Genomic DNA, 15,709 nt, shown 5'->3' with positions numbered 1-15,709 from the left:
TAAAAGTATCGGCCCTTTATAAGTGTGAAGTCTGGGGATGTTTGGTTATCCGATAAGGGTGAAGATGCCGAAAGCGATCAGAGGGTGGGGGAGAATGCTTTTGCTGCGATGTGTATGTGAGCAAACGTGTACTTTCTGATGCGTGAGGTAAGAGCGTGTGTGCAAGAGCGGGGATAGGGATCGGAATTGGTCTATCGGGAGGCGGGAAGCAAAGGGAGATGGAAGGAAGGGGGAGGGTCAGGTCGAAGGGTTTCAAGAACCGGAAGGAAGAGGAAAAGAAAGAGATTTAAAAAAAAAAAAAAAAAAGAAGAGAGAAAAGAGAGACAGGAAAAAAGTAAAAGCAGAGACCAAAAGCGGCTTTCCTATTTGCAAGAAGCAGCGCTTCAAACTCTAACGGAATCGTATGCTCTTTTTTTTAGCTCAACCCTGATTTTTCCATCCGAAAAGGCAGAGAGTTATACACACTCCCTCTCTGCTGCTCCCCCTCATCTTTGTCCCCCTCTTCTCCTCGCTTTGTTCCGCGCGGACCTTTTTGTGCTTGCCTCCGCATCCGGTTCGAGTCTAGCTTGCTTGGACGTTACGCGTTGCACCGAGGAACCTTTTCTGCTGCTTCTGCTGCTGCTAAATCCAGCACTGCGGCTTGATCAGCCTTGAACCCCGTTCCTCGCCACCGGTCTCTTTTTCTCATTTTTCTTCTCCTTTATTTGTATGCGTTCTTCAGGAGTGTCAAGTCCAACCTCGAGGGAACTCTTGTTCGTGTCAACAGCACACAGGCAATCATACGCAATTCTCACAACTTTGTTTCTCAGTCTGGAAAAACTGCACGTTTACTCGAATTTCAAACTCCTTATGGATAGGATCTCCAGAGAGCTTTGCCCTTTTTTTCCCTTTTGCGCGTCGGCTGCTCAGAGCAAAAGGAAAATTTTCGGGGTCTGCAACCACAGTGAATTTTTTATGACTGCTATTCTGATAATACCTATCTCAGCAGCTACATGCCTGTAACCACATCTATCATATGTATGAAAGTATGCAAGCCTTTGAGCCTGAGATCCTGTGCTGTAGATCTTTGTTTGTTTGTGTAAAGTGCATTATCTATGATCACTTTGCTTGGTTGCGTGCTTTCTGCAGGTCATCAATCTCACTGCATTTTTTTAATCTGATCTTGAAACTCGGATGTGATGGCCAAGCGTCACGAATGCGCGCGCAGATTTCAGGCACATGATCTGAAACGGTCGATCACTCGCAAGTTTCGGTTTCATTAATAAAACCAGCTCTGTCTGGTGAATGGCTGTGATTCAGACGCGGAATCCAGTCACAGAATCACACCTCTTCCTGAGGGAGATCCCATCGTTGCCATTGGGTAAAGAAGAAGCAGCTCGCTCTTTGCCGGCCTGTGCTACATTTGGGAAAACGCAGAACACATGCACAAAAAAGCAGATGTGATTGTGCGGAGCCATGAATTGTCCTATAGTTTAAATCTTATACCGTTCTCAGTTTGAACTCCCATCTCTGGCATTTGTTTCCCTTTTGAGGGTACCGGAATGTGTAACAGGAGAGCAAGAACAGTGTAAGCCACATGATCCAGGTACGAGTTTATTCTAGTTAGTGATATGGCGACGAGATCGAGAGCAACAAAAAAAATTCCACTGATAAGGAATACGTTCCATTGTTTCTGCATTCCGCACAGGACGCAGGGCTGAGCATGGAACGCGCTTACAGTGTTGTTGGACTGCACTCCGCTTTATTAGGGTCGCAGCCAAAAGTCAGAATGGTTTGGCCCGTTGCCGCAGTTAGCAGGGTATGAGCTATTCCACTTCAAATACGGGGAGTCATTTGGTGTTTACATGTTCAAGGCTTGTCGTTTTTGACCTTGCCTTCGCAAACGCGTCGTGTACCCTTCCGTCTCTGGGTCAGGGAGGTCTTAAGTGACTCGTTATTCGCTCTTTTTAACGCTTGCATTGTCATGGAAACGCTTGACAGGGAATCATTGGTTCCTGGATTCGAAGTTCTTGGGATGGCCCATTTCTCACCCCTGCTTGCTCCATGCATCCTAACCACGGAAAAATATATTCCATCACGTAAGCAATTAATGACCTGTATGGAAATTCTGCGTTGGTCTGTGCATTTCACAGCAGCAAGAAAAATTTAACGCCACCGAGTCTGGAGGTAGCACCGCGAATATGCCCGCGCTCTTACCACCAAAATAGCAGTTGAAACTAGTAAGTAGCACACTCCAGAGATTTGGAAAGCAGATAGGGTTTGGTTACGCCCAAAGCAAAACCTTGTAACCACGCGATGTGCGTGTCAAAAACAATCAGAGTACGTGAATTTGGAATTTTGATTAGGATCAGGTGGTCCACTGAGCCCTGTTATTTCCCGAGCAACGGCAGCCCAGTCTACTACTGTCTCTTACTGCAAATTCATTCTTTGTTTCTGCCATCAAATTTCTCACGGATCCGCACCTGTTGCTGAAGTAAGCACCATGGGCAGAGCTCTGAGAGGATATATGTAGCCTATCAAGAAGGATACCGTTTGAGTTCAATGTCGCTAGGTGTGCTGAGATTTAGGCAGTGAAACAATCTTGACAAAATTATTGTTCAAAGCAAAAATCTGGTCTCATTTAGTATCGAGAAGCCAGCGGTCGAGTGTGACAGAAAATGCGGCCGATCCATATTCCCTTCCTCTGAACCTCGGGAAAGTTTACATAAGAAGTTTGGGTACAAAGGGAAAAAAGACCCCTATCATTTTTTTACCCACATTGCTCCCACGATCTGTTCTTGATAATATTTACTTGACATCACACAGAGTAAAGAGACCATCAAGTTTACAAACTTCCTTTTTATGAAGAATAGTACTTTTGATACTCGGGTGGAGGAGGAGGCAACGCTGAGCGTGGAGGAGGTAACTGTGGCGGCAAGCTCCGTGGAGTTGGGACGGCGACGTGTGGATGCTTAGGATGGTGATGGTGGTGAGTATACTGAGCCGGGCTAGTGTTCCGTCGAGCTGGCAGCGGTGCTTGGTCGTAAGGAGCGTACAATGGGTTGTTATGCGTTACTTGATGAAAATGCTGCGTTGCGGATGAATAACTTAATGAAGAAGAAGAGGAAGGAGAAACATGTACAGGTGCTGAAGATGGAATGGATGATTGCCAGTCGTAGTAATCATTGTAATAAGGACCCAGACTTTGCTGCTGCTGTGCAAACAGCACCGTTTGCGCAGCAGGATCGGATTGGTCGCTCGCTACAGAGTCGTGCCGTCGAGTATCCACCGAACCATCGCTGCTGCTTAGCGTGCTTGAAGTTAGATGTGGTGGGGATGATGGTGGATGTGGGATATGTTGGTGCTGATGGAGCGCTTGCGCTGTTGGTGACAAGGGCGGTGATAAAAAGCTATCGACTGATCCATTGCGCTTACTTTCAAGCCCATCGTTTTCTGTCTGGATTTCGCCCAGTCCCTTGAGTGTTACAATGCCCGGGCGATCTTCTCGCAGCCATTGCACGGTTCTTTTTAGCCGATCCAGCCACGTTTTCATGAGCTCTGCAGTGTCGCACTGAATGTACCAGCTGCGCAGCTCCTCGCTTCGCTTTGTGATTTCAATGCAATACAAGACGCCCGTGAATTGATCGGTAACGAAAACATTTGTGTCCTTGGTTAGTTCAAATACTTCCTTAAAGTGCGCAGATGGTGTATCTGTTTTGAAGGCATACAGCATTCGATCTGCTAAGATGATGTAGCGTTCTTTTTTGGATTTCGTGAATGAGTAGGATGGGGGAATATGCCGCGTCAGCCATCCTCGCATGGTGCAATATCGCCACACTATAGCCGGTCGAATACCGCCGTCGACTGGCTTGAATAGCATCGGATCTGTCAAGTCTGGTGGTGGAGGCGTATATTTCCAAGGTTCTTCGAGTTCGTGCATTTCGTTCTCTGACAATACCAGTGCAGGTGAAGAATTAGAGCGAGTAATAGGTGCTGACATGGGTGCGGAAGCTGCAAAGATGGCACTGGATAAAGTTGTGACGATCGATCGTTTGGGGCGGTGATATGAGTTGGATCGTCGAGGCGGTGGATCAGAAGATGAAGTAGTATCGATGCTGGCGCCGCTGCTGCTACAAGTGTCGGCCTGGGGCATTTTATATGGCACAAGATCAAAAAGAAAGAACGATCAAAAAAAAAGGCGGGGAAGCGGGAAGAAAGAAGGAAGGGGGAAAAACTTGATTCTTGTTTATCCTCGTAGCTCAAAGCGATTTTCCCAGGTCCATCAATCGAGTTGACATTGGTTCCCACCGGCCCCTTGAGTAACTAGGAGGTTTACAAGTTCTGAAACAATGCGTTTTTGTCATGATCGCCTGCAAGGCTCGAGGGCATATTTGGAACAAGTTTCACATGGTCGAGTGGAGCAGAGGTCGGGATGCAGCCAGATTGGCATCGTGGGATTTTCGATGGGAACATGGCACCTTCCAAAGTTGGATGGTCCCGCTTCCCCCGCAATCAAGAATAAAGTAACAGAGAATTTGCCTCGCCCTAACCTGGAAGGTCTCATCACTCGTAAATAATCCATAAATCCTGGTTATGGATCTTAAGAAACCGTGTTTTTCACAGCGTTGTTGTGGGTTAGGTGGTTTCGGCATCTCCTTCTGCGTACTTCAGGTTGCGCCACATACAGGTTGTGCCTGTAACCGCGGAAAAAATCGCGTCCTCACACGGTCACATTGAAGCTGATTGCCCAGATGTTTGTCGTGAGACCACCCGGCGCCTTTCTTCTCTTTTGAAAAGCTTTAGCGGGGCCGAAAAATCAAGAGCTAGTAGGCCATTCTTATTCAAGACATGCCCAATGGAACTAGCAAGGATTAAGGTTTTCGCATCGTAGCACGGGTGCTTAACACCGCACCGTACAAGCCTTGTAGATGAGAATCCCATTTAACCATATCAAACCACGGATCACTGGTCCACCATTGGGATACAATCATTTACGTACAAGATAAGAGCTATGTGCGTGATATCCGGGATTTTACAAACAATGTTTTTCCAAACACAAACGAGATCTGCGTCTGGTGACGACAGTTGCCAAGAATAATGAAAGCGGCATTTTCATTTCGTTCCCCCCCCACTTTTCTCGCCTTCCGCTCGTATTGTCCACAATAGCGTTGCCTTTTGAGCTCAAGTATCTTGCGACAGAAAAGGAGAAATATGCGACCGACGTATTCTGCAGTGAAGATTCAGCAGCAATGGGTGCATAAACTGCTTCATATCGGAAAAAATGACCAAGTATCATCATGTGCAGAGTTGAAAAGCAGGAGGCAAGATTGTACTACATGCACTGTATTGCTATTATAGCCTCTTCACCTTGTTTCTTTTATCCCGGATGTTTGCAAGTAGCACGCTTCTCCCATCGTCCGTGAAATACCCATCGCTGCACACTATTCTTATTGGTTCCTGATGGATTTAGACTGTGAGTTGTTATTCGCAAAGCGGCAACGTCAAAATTTAGTGTCAAACAGACAAGAAGCGTCTGTTTCTGAATTTCTCAAGACCAGATATGATATGTAGACAACAGGTTGATCGACGGTTGCAAAAAATGATCTTGCCGGGGGTTGGCGATCCCCTTGCGCACCGTACTACAGCGCGAAATTAACCGTCAGACCAGAGTATGTAAATAGAGTCCTTACAAATACCGGCTTATTAATGCACGCTTTCTTACTAATGCTATCTGCTTTGTCAAAAGTATATATAGTACATAGCACCATAATAGTCCCAATCATCCTTATGTAGAATGGCTCATTTTCTTAAACGTCCATGCTAATAACTTGCTCGTGGAATTTCGGAAAATTAACAGAATATAATGTAAGAGAACCTCCATCTTTTTTCGCGTTATCATATGATATCTCCATAACCGTTCTGAACAAGAAAAACATAGCCGGGGAAAATCATTACAAAAAGGAGAATTCGCATGGCTGTACCCACGGCACGCCGATTGCATGCATTCTATTTAGGCATAAGCGATTTGCTAGCAGGAAAATAACTGTAACCACGTACCATGGTCTCTAATAGCCAGTCTGTCTTTCAAGTGAAGTTTTTCCTAGAATTCATGCTTATCCTGACACGTATTCGAATATGAACCGTGTCATAAAGCAATGTCTGACTGTTTACAGTGTCCTACACGAATATGGGATGCTTTATTTATAAGTTTTGTATGCTAATTCATATGCTTGGTAAGAATATGCGATAAGGGTATATCTTGTTCGCACTGGAGATCATTCGGGCTGCCGCCGCCGCCGCTGTTACTGCTTTTTCACTGTTATTTGAGAGACCTAGTGCGCATTGCTCTGTTTGCAGCGTTCCTTGTAGCCAGGGGTTTCCTTGTATGCAGCTTCAGCTTTTGCCAAGGCGTCTACGACAAACTTGAAAAGTTCAACACAGAAAGTGTGGATCTGGGATTGCTGCTCCAACTCAATCAGTGCAGCGATACCGTCGTTAGCGCGTTTGCGGATTTGATACGTATCATCCACCGCTCGCAGCCCGCTTTTCGTCATGGAAACAGCTGCAGCTACAGCATCTGTGAAGAGGAGGAATCATGTCAAAACCACCTGATTCTTTTTCGTTTCCAACAGGCAGTGGTTGTCATCTGATTTTTCTTTTTGCCTACCTGGTAACGGGCTCTTTTTTAACGTCACGGCTCCAAAAACGAGTGAGTTGACAACGAAATTGGACAGCAACGCAGCATAGTTTGTTGGTTGTTTGGGCGGAGACGAAAGTGCAAGTCCACGCACCTTTTTGAACTCGTACAGCCGCCACTCTAGAGCTCTTCTAAGTGCAGAGCCACTATGGACTGGGATTATCAGGAGTGCGCGAATTGAGAGGTTATTTATAGGGCTCATCACAAGCAGGTTTACCGCCCGCATACATGAGGTTGCTTTGCTGCTGCATTCACTTACCGGGAATTGCATACAAAATTCGATCTAGGCCCATGAGGTACAAATCCGCAGCCATCTTGTGGTTACCGCTCTGATCCATTTCGGTGGCAATGTTGATAAGTGTCAGCGCTTGCTCAACCAGCTTCTTGTCAAAGACGCCGATGTTGTTGTCATTCTCCTTGCCAGAATCATCCTGCTTTCTATTCCAGACATAGCCTGACCATATCCTGGTCAGCATGCCAGATGGTTGGTTCTTTGTCACTTTTTCGTAGGGAGGTGGAGGGCAACTGCACAGTGCCTGCACTGCGTTTGCAGGAGGGACGGTCGTTCCAAGCTTGTAGCAGGCCACGTCAACCTGTTGCTCGTCTAAAGATGAAACACGATAGGGTAACATGTGATGATTTTCAACCGGAATGCTGTTAAAAAGAGAGAGGTGTGCAAAGTGAGAAATGAGGGATGTAAAGTCTTGACAAAAGTGGAGTGTGATGACACCGTGTGTCAATCAGAAAAAGCGCAGTAATGGAAGAATGAAGAAAGGGAAGAGAAATAAAAACAATAACAACAACAAAAAAGGTATCCTTATTTTTTTCTCGCTTCTTTGCAACAAGAACTGCAAGCCTTGTGCCTCGTTCCGGAGAATGCCATGTGAAATGCACAGATGTCTTGCAGCACTCGAGTAGCACAGAGTATGAAAATCAGCATGTGAATTCCATCCATCACAGCTGCTGCGAGGATTCGTCCCCATGAGCAAAGCATTCAAATTACCGGAAGCGATGCCGGCTCTCTGCTGACGAACACATTAAATATTCTAATCTTTCATATTAAGGTGCTAGCAGCGTTTTCAAACCGATGCCCTTTGCGTCCTCTAAATGAGCTGTCTTTCTTCCTAAGTACTGTTTGCCGGTGCCCAGTTAGACAACGAAGCTGTCTCTCAAACAAAGAGGGGTATCGCAATAACAATCTGACAGATCCTTATCCAAGTGGAACGTGCCTCCATGCATTAGCATATCATGCACCAAGAACATCTTCTCAAATCTGGTCGTACAGCTAATTTGCCAGCATTAACACGGGAATTCTTGTCCAGATAAATGTAAGAATAAACGTGCGGGATGAAAGACTGGATCGTCTCAACCACGCACGCCTAGAGTATATCATTACACTATATAACATGGTCCAAACTGTCTCTAAATTTGCAGCATCTGTGTCGTTCGAGCGCCATATTATATATATGACGGCCTTACTATCGAAATGATGTAGCAAAGGTAACTTGTTACAGAAGGGATAATCGATACCAAGTCGAAAGCAGAGTCACTCCTGAATTTGTATCGGTAGTCGATTGTCGGTATCCTCTGTGATTTAAATCACGATAAGCGCGGCAAGACCCACCTTCTTCTTTAGGCGTTGCACCACAGCGTCGTTGATGAAGACAACCGATCTGTGAGGATTACCTGATTCCCAAGTGAAGATTTCGAACAGAGATCTGAGATGGCCTGCTGGAGGTGCAATGCTGTACACAAGAACCACCTTTCATGTTAGTGAAGTATGATCCTGTCTTTTTTGAATACATTGCTAACGTGCCCATTCTAGACTTTGCTTCGTCTATTTTCCTCGCCGGGGAAGACAACATACACGCTGTTGAATATCAAAATATGTGACAGAAAAATGTAGTTTTCAATCTGAGGCATTGAGAGGATTGCAGAAGAACAAGGCGTGTTAAGGGAAGGTTCTTCCATGATGATTCAAAGGCGAATATGACGTTAGCCACACTGCTCTCTCGAGCAGGAGACTTCGGTCTACTTGGGTTATCGATGAACAGCCTAGAGGTACCTCTGAAAGACCAACCCTTCAACCGCAGCATCTTCTGCTTTTCTAGTTTTTCAAGGGGTGCGTGTTTGGGTTGTAGCGCGTGATGGATTTGTCATGTCTGGTGCCATGGATGCAGCAGTGCTTGGCAAGTATGTATGGAAAAGATGAAAAGTAGGAGTACGCATGTGGATGCTTCAAAGTGCTGCTGAATCCATCAGTTCCAGCAAACCTTTGCAGCAGGTGTCCAGGCCGAAGCCGTTTGACTTGTACTATGCATAGATACTTGTAAATTTATCTATCACAGGAAATGAAGGACGAAAATTTCATCATTCACGCAACACAATCAAATCAAACTTTTGGCCGTGAAGCATCTTTTCCGGCTAAAAAATTTTGCAGCTGATGAGGGGCGAAGAAGCTTATCCTTTGGAGCGAGCTTCCTTTTTATGAATATTTTGCATGCTGTCCCCTGCATCGTTCTACCTGTTTTCTGCAAATAAAGGAAACTCTAATCAAGTAGAAGCTAGTGAAAAGCTAGGTAGCTTTGAGATGTATCCAAGACAAAAGCATTTTTCGTTCAGCTACTATAATTTTCATCATGCTTGCAGGTGACCTGAAAAAATTGCTGGCGCTTTTTTTTTTTGTTGCGGATCTTCGCTACAATGATCAAAAAATGGAGCAAGTATTTTCCATTTGATTTGCAGAGTGTCAATTATTGATGATGGTCACAGGACCTGCTCATGCTGTGGGGTCTTGGAAGCCTTTCGGCAGCAAGTTAGTTCGTGTCGCAGAGAGACTGAAAGAGTGTCCGCGTTAGGATCCGCTATTTTCCGAAAGTGTGACACATATGCCCCGCCTTTTTTCTTCGCCTGACCCGGCCATCTACATTTTTTCTTCTTCTCCGTCTCCTCTTCGTCCATTCTATGTTCACTCTAGTTTAACAACGTTATCCTCCTTACAACTTACAAGAATGTCCTTCCGCTTCAAATGGCCAGAGTTTGACAATGGTTTCTACGAAGAAGCCAAAGCACAACTCGAGGCAGCGCTCAATAAGGGCAACAAGCCAAAAAACATTGTCGACCACATTGCAGTCAAGGAACTCAACATGGGTACAAAGGTAGGCAGACTCATCAACACATTCTCCTTTAAGCTGTAAAAACCTTAACGCGCTTTTGTCAGCCACCGGAACTCGAGATACTCGAAGTAGGCGAGCTTACAACGGACAAATTTCGAGGCATTTTCAAGCTTACGTATGCAGGCGATGCATGCATTGTTTTGCAGACCAAGGTGCAGGTAAAGTTTTGTTCTGAATTCGGGCATTTGTCAAGGAGACAAAATTAATTGGGCCGTTTTCCTAGGCGAACCCTATGCATGCAAAGCGGCCTACCACCTCCGCGGCGCGACATACGCGTCCTGGCGTCGTAGCAGCTGATAAACCACTCATCGTACCCATGGAGCTCCGTATCAGCGATTTGAAATTGCGTGGCATAGTCGTTCTCGTTGTTTCCAAGACGAAAGGCATTACGCTTGTATTTAAAAACGACCCGCTCGAAAATATCGTAATCAGCTCAACTTTCGACTCTGTTGAAATCCTGCGTAACTACCTCCAGCGTGTCATCGAAGAGCAGTTACGGAAGCTGTTTCAGGAAGACTTGCCTGTCATGATTCACAACCTCAGTTTACGTTACATAGAAGAGAAGAAAGAGCAACCACCTGCTTCTCCAACCAGACCAGGGCGATTAGAACGAGCAGTCCCAACGGCCAGATCTATCGTAACCGACCCTGGACCAATGTATCATCATCATCCTGATTATTACTCCCTAGACGGCGATGATGCTCGCTCACTTCCTCCCTTCACGCCACCTACGCTGCCCCTTTCCATGTCATTCTCCGGTTACGACTTTAAAAGTATGCCCACCTATCCACTTTCTCTTCCTCGATCATACTATGCAGAATTCTTTTCCGACGACTGTGTTTCCGTATCAAGCTATTCAAACAGTGAAAGATCATCATCCATGCCATTTCGATATCATAACCGCAGCATATATGGTGGATATCCTTCCATGTTTACAGAATATGCATCCATGAAGTACTTACATCAGCATATGCACCATTGGGATGATATCTACGATGCAGACAGTACCACCGAGTACTCTTCGTCCTGCTCAACTGCATGTTCAACACCGACATCCCTGGTAGACTTTTACGCGAACGAGGCTGATGCACCGTGGTATGTCAAGGAAGGCCCCGAGATACCTTCGCTCACGCGAGAGTCGACCAACTTTGAGGTGCAGTTCACAGACGATGATGTATTACTGCTGCCATCAAGAAACGCCTTCGCTGCACGGCTAGCTCATCTTATGCGACTGCATCAAACATTATCAACTATGCTGCCTACTATTCCGCACAGTACAAGCCGCAGTTTCCCGCATGCAACTGCAGCCAAACCCGGCGTTTCCCTTTCCTCATCACGAAGACAACAACGCAAGGTCCCCAAACGGAGAGTGATTCGACTTTCAGGTTTCAACAATAGCAAAACCACTGCTACTCCACATTCATCGCAATAGCTATATAATATGACCATCCATTCTTCTCTCCTTTCTGTACAAAGTCTAGTCCCCCATTTTTTGCCCTTCATACCCTGAAGCTACGCATGTGAATACATTAGAACAGCAAGAATTTTACTACTACTACTACAAATTCATTTAATTCCCTTTTTTGCACACAAACAAAAAGGTGAAACTATTAGATCAAATTGATCATCAAATTAGCGGAGCCGACGGAATTGATCACGGTTACTTTCAAAGTATTTGCGAAGTTCGATCGGCTTGCGTCCAAGGATTTCTTCAAGATCGTTGGACACCTTGTCGACCTGGTTGCGGTTGGCCATTTCCCAAAACTCGAGGAATAAATTGATACATTGATCGTTGAGGAAGCGGCCCAAGGGGAAACTGTAAGGTCTATCGCGCTCAACGCTGCCGCGATTTGATCGGTTTTCTTCCTCGGGTCTTTCGCGGAAGCGGCGATCATCGCGGATGCCCCTGAGATACTGTTCAAGTTGGTGGCGCTCGATCTGGCGGTACTCGACCTTGCGCTCCATGCCTTCGGAAATTTCCCGCGCGATTTCCTTGCCGTTTCTGTTACGCTGAGGAGTAAACTCGTACAATTGCTTCTTGCTGCCTAGCAAGCCGCAGAATGCGCCGCGATCCTTTTGGTGCTCCTTGGCCAGTTTCCACACAGCCTCAACAACGTCGCGCACGTTGACAGCGCCCCAGCGGCAGTCTTCTTTGACGGGCAGAGCCAGCGCGTTCTTGTTCTCAATCTCGGGCCAAAGGTAGTAGAACACCTGGTTGAACATAGGAGTGCGCACGACACAGTGGTTCTCGCGGAACTGCTCCTTGACTTTTTGCTCCAATTGGTACATTTGATGGATAATGTTGCCTTCAGAAGCGCGATCGGCGGCGATACTAGAAAAAGTACATCAAACAGATGATCTCGTTACTAGATAGTTTCTTTCGGCTTACACTGAGAATATGGCCATGTGCTCGATGTTTGCTTCACGTGCAGCGCGGATAACACACTCGCCTTCTTGTCTCATTTCCCTTGAGTGTTCCGGGATAAGCATGACGGCGCGCACTTGATGCATGGCTTCCTTGAGCTTGTGCTCATCGCGGTAGTCAAGGCAAATGATTTGGCCACCCAATTTCTCAAGCTGCTCGAGTCCGGAGCGGTCGCGACATAGGAGACGAAGTTGATGGTGGCGGGAGCCTTCTTCTTGGCATGCTTCCAGGATGCGATATGCCAGAGCATAACCGAGGAAAGAGTCAACGTTTGTAATCACGCAGGCTTGTTGCTGAGACATTTTCAATATATTTGACGAGTCGATTTTTCTTCTTTAACTTGCATCTATTTATACCTTTTACGCGTTTGTGTTTTGCAAAATGTCTTTGTTATCCAAAGTTGTCAAGTGCATGCGCACGATCGCGCCTCTAGAGCTGGCAGAAACATCGTGGGACAACGTTGGAGTGCTTGTTGGTTGGTGAATTGCACGCTGTCATGATCTTGTTCGCGAGTTGTCTTATGCCTGAATGAATGCAGAACCACCATTCCCGTCTCCCAAATTCAGCAAGGTCTTTCTCACGATCGACCTGACACCTCAAGTACTGGATGAAGCCTTGTCTGATCCGCGAGTATGTGTTTTGGCTAAATCGCTTTCTTGTTGCATAATTCAGTAACATTATTTGTTTTATCGCAGGTCGGCACCATTGTCGCGTACCATCCGCCTATTTTTCGCGCCATGAAACGCTTGACACAGGCAGACGTCAAGCAAGATATCGTTATGAAGGCCGTGGCACGCGGCGTCGGCATATACTCGCCCCACACTGCATGCGACAATTGCGTAGATGGAGGTGATTATACGTCATCGTGGGAAACAGGAAAAGCTTATTTTTAAAACATGTTTTGATCTAGTCAATGATTGGTTGGCGAGTGGTCTCGGTAAAGGCATGGTACAACCCATTGTACCGGCCGAGAACCCACCCGAGGGTGAGGAATGAATTGTTATTTGTAAATTACTTGTAATATCTAATGCAAGGAAACAAAAAACAAAAATGCCTCCAGGTCACGAAGAATCCGGTACTGGGAGACTTTTCACATACGACGATCCCACACCGTTCTTCACTGTTATTGATCGGATCAAGAAGTTGACAGGATTGCCATTCCGTACGTAGGGATATGTTTGTGTTATCTTTATGGGTACTCGGTGCTGACTGCAGCTTAATAGTGAGGGTAGCCAAGGCTGAGCACGCGGATGATCTCATCAAGACTGTTGCTATCTGTGCAGGATCCGGATCCTCCGTCCTTAACCCGGTTGATGCTGACTTGTTCTTCACTGGTGAGATGGGTCACCATGATGTGCTGGCTGCACTTGCCAAAAACACATCTGTCATTCTATGTAAGTTTTGGATGTTGGACTATTTTTCTTTGTTTTCACGGTATTTTGACAACATTTCTCAAAGGCGAGCATTCGAACACGGAGCGTGGGTACTTATCGGCTGTGCTGCAACCCAAACTCCAATCTATGCTGGCCAACGAACGAAGCGAGGAAGGAGATGCAATCGAAGTAGTCGTCAGCAAAGTAGATAAAGATCCATTGACGATCATGTAAAAAGTGAAAAAAATCGTATCTATTTTAAATGAAACCGTATAATTACAGAAAACAGTTGAAAGGTACTGGATGGCACATTTTGGGTTGGGAATGGATTGGTGAATAAAAAAAAAGAAAAAGAAAGACATGGAAGCAACAGTCTTAAGATGCACGGCACAAGACTTCACCTCCAGCCTTCTTTTCAATAGCTTCGTGTAAGTCGAGCACACCACGGTTGGTGCTTACGATCGCAATCTCGCCGGGTTGCAGAGGCTTGATAAACTTTGCACGGCGTCCGCTAGCAATGCGCTTCATTTCCTCGACGGTAAAGATAACTCGCTTTGAAGGCTTGCTAATTACTGACATGGAGCTGAGCACCGGCTTGTCGTCTTTATACTTTAGCGAGAGCCAAAGTCGTCGGGTGGCAATGTTTTCGTTGGTCGTAGGGGTATACTCGGCGTCAGGTCCCAGGTGGTTGCCGCGCGCAACTGCCGAAATGAAACCTTGACGATACAGAATGTTTGCCACAGCAAGGTTCATTTTAGTTTCAGGAATGGCAATCGACTGCAATCGTCCACGGAATCCGTTTTGAATTCGAGCGCAGAGGTCGTGAATGCGTGGCATGTCGGCAGGAGAAAAGGCAATATTCAACTTGGGGGATGGGGTCTCAACTTATGCAAAGCCACTAGCATTTTTGCACGACCGCACATTGAGGGGAGGAGCATCTGGCTCCCCCTCCCCTCAGAACTTTAGTAGACGCGAAATCCGGCGGGAGCACGCAATTTATTCACCATGGTAAGTATTGCACGCGCAGGCAAAGCATACAATCAAGTGTAATTGATTCAAAAACTGGTTCAGTCGAAAAGTTCAAAGATGACAAACATTATCAACTACCGTCTGCGGATCACGCTGTCGGATTCACGCACACTGACGGGTCAGATGCTTGCGTTTGACAAGCACATGAACCTTGTACTTGCAGATTGCGAGGAGTTCCGCAAGATTAAGCCAAAGGGCAAAAACACAAAGCAACAGCAGCAAGACGAATTAGAACAGAAGCGGACATTGGGATTAGTTATTCTTCGTGGAGAAACGATCGTCAGTATAAGCATTGATGGCCCACCGCCACCGACAACTGAAACGACCTCACGTGGTCCTACATTGACGGCCGGTCCCGGCATGGGAAGAGTAAGCGACATATCTGTTTAAGAATAGCAACGGAGATATCTAAACGTCGTTGTTGTTGTAGCCCGTCGGTCGAGGTATGCCTGCAATGCCACCACCAGGCGGCCCAATGGCCGGATTATCGGGACCTGTAAGAGGCGTCGGCGGTCCATCTCCACAGGTGCGAACTTTGTTAATGCGAGGTGGAATATGATGACTAAATTGCGTCGATACTTTAGATGATGCAACCACGACCTGGTATTCAAGCAGCTCCAGTGGCCTATGGCCGTCCACCTATGCCTCCAACCGGTCAAGCAGTAAGTTTCAATAAGAGAATGATATATGTTATGATATCCAAACATAACTGTTGCGTAGCCTCCACCTGGTTTCCGTCCGCCTCCACCTGGTATGCCTCCACAGAACTTTAGACCGCCACCACCTGGATTCAGACCACCCGCACCTCCCGGTGCACCGGGAACGCCACCACCAGGTTTCAGACCGGGCATGGTAAGCGCATTTTTTTTTTACAAACGGAAGGGAAAGTGGATAGATAGACTTACCACTTGTGTTTTAGCCTCCTCCAGGCTACCCACATCAGGGCGGACCTGGCATGTACGGACGACCACCACCCCCTCCGCCACAGTAAAAACGTATACGCACGCACGCACGGCGATAGTTTTACGAA

The 15,709-nt window shown here is 46.4% G+C and overlaps 8 protein-coding genes across 8 annotated transcripts; 3 read left to right on the top strand and 5 right to left on the bottom strand.

Moving 5' to 3' along the window:
• Nucleotides 1–16: 16 nt before the first annotated feature.
• VTP01DRAFT_8148 (uncharacterized protein) lies at nt 17–781 on the bottom strand (the record flags this gene model as incomplete). Its single annotated transcript, XM_069387237.1, has 2 exons — nt 17–191; nt 738–781. 2 exons carry the CDS (start codon nt 779–781, stop codon nt 17–19), a joined length of 219 nt encoding a protein of 72 aa, XP_069241026.1.
• Nucleotides 782–2,839: 2,058 nt separating this feature from the next.
• VTP01DRAFT_8147 (uncharacterized protein) lies at nt 2,840–4,132 on the bottom strand (the record flags this gene model as incomplete). Its single annotated transcript, XM_069387236.1, has 1 exon — nt 2,840–4,132. One exon carries the CDS (start codon nt 4,130–4,132, stop codon nt 2,840–2,842), a length of 1,293 nt encoding a protein of 430 aa, XP_069241025.1.
• A 2,179-nt stretch (nt 4,133–6,311) lies between these two features.
• VTP01DRAFT_8146 (uncharacterized protein) lies at nt 6,312–7,308 on the bottom strand (the record flags this gene model as incomplete). Its single annotated transcript, XM_069387235.1, has 3 exons — nt 6,312–6,556; nt 6,647–6,829; nt 6,936–7,308. 3 exons carry the CDS (start codon nt 7,306–7,308, stop codon nt 6,312–6,314), a joined length of 801 nt encoding a protein of 266 aa, XP_069241024.1.
• Nucleotides 7,309–9,687: 2,379 nt separating this feature from the next.
• On the top strand, nt 9,688–11,284 carry VTP01DRAFT_8145 (uncharacterized protein; the record flags this gene model as incomplete). Its single annotated transcript, XM_069387234.1, has 3 exons — nt 9,688–9,834; nt 9,897–10,010; nt 10,076–11,284. 3 exons carry the CDS (start codon nt 9,688–9,690, stop codon nt 11,282–11,284), a joined length of 1,470 nt encoding a protein of 489 aa, XP_069241023.1.
• A 200-nt stretch (nt 11,285–11,484) lies between these two features.
• On the bottom strand, nt 11,485–12,579 carry VTP01DRAFT_8144 (uncharacterized protein; the record flags this gene model as incomplete). The annotated part of the gene is made up of 2 exons (XM_069387233.1): nt 11,485–12,184; nt 12,242–12,579. 2 exons carry the CDS (start codon nt 12,577–12,579, stop codon nt 11,485–11,487), a joined length of 1,038 nt encoding a protein of 345 aa, XP_069241022.1.
• A 109-nt stretch (nt 12,580–12,688) lies between these two features.
• VTP01DRAFT_8143 (uncharacterized protein) lies at nt 12,689–13,884 on the top strand (the record flags this gene model as incomplete). Its single annotated transcript, XM_069387232.1, has 7 exons — nt 12,689–12,752; nt 12,816–12,907; nt 12,973–13,126; nt 13,188–13,262; nt 13,338–13,439; nt 13,501–13,671; nt 13,736–13,884. 7 exons carry the CDS (start codon nt 12,689–12,691, stop codon nt 13,882–13,884), a joined length of 807 nt encoding a protein of 268 aa, XP_069241021.1.
• A 141-nt stretch (nt 13,885–14,025) lies between these two features.
• Nucleotides 14,026–14,487, bottom strand: VTP01DRAFT_8142 (mitochondrial 37S ribosomal protein uS8m; the record flags this gene model as incomplete). The annotated part of the gene is made up of 1 exon (XM_069387231.1): nt 14,026–14,487. One exon carries the CDS (start codon nt 14,485–14,487, stop codon nt 14,026–14,028), a length of 462 nt encoding a protein of 153 aa, XP_069241020.1.
• Nucleotides 14,488–14,655: 168 nt separating this feature from the next.
• On the top strand, nt 14,656–15,670 carry VTP01DRAFT_8141 (uncharacterized protein; the record flags this gene model as incomplete). Its single annotated transcript, XM_069387230.1, has 6 exons — nt 14,656–14,658; nt 14,722–15,048; nt 15,110–15,205; nt 15,264–15,341; nt 15,400–15,531; nt 15,599–15,670. The coding sequence occupies 6 exons, from the start codon at nt 14,656–14,658 to the stop codon at nt 15,668–15,670; spliced, it is 708 nt and encodes a 235-aa protein (XP_069241019.1).
• Nucleotides 15,671–15,709: the final 39 nt, after the last annotated feature.

Source organism: Rhizomucor pusillus (genome assembly GCF_041956525.1).
Source record: "Rhizomucor pusillus strain CBS 183.67 unplaced genomic scaffold VTP01scaffold_5, whole genome shotgun sequence".
In the NCBI taxonomy this organism is placed as follows: Eukaryota; Fungi; Mucoromycota; class Mucoromycetes; order Mucorales; family Lichtheimiaceae; genus Rhizomucor; species Rhizomucor pusillus.
The sequence above is the reverse complement of the archived record's forward strand: the minus strand, read 5'-3'. Positions and strand labels throughout refer to the sequence as shown.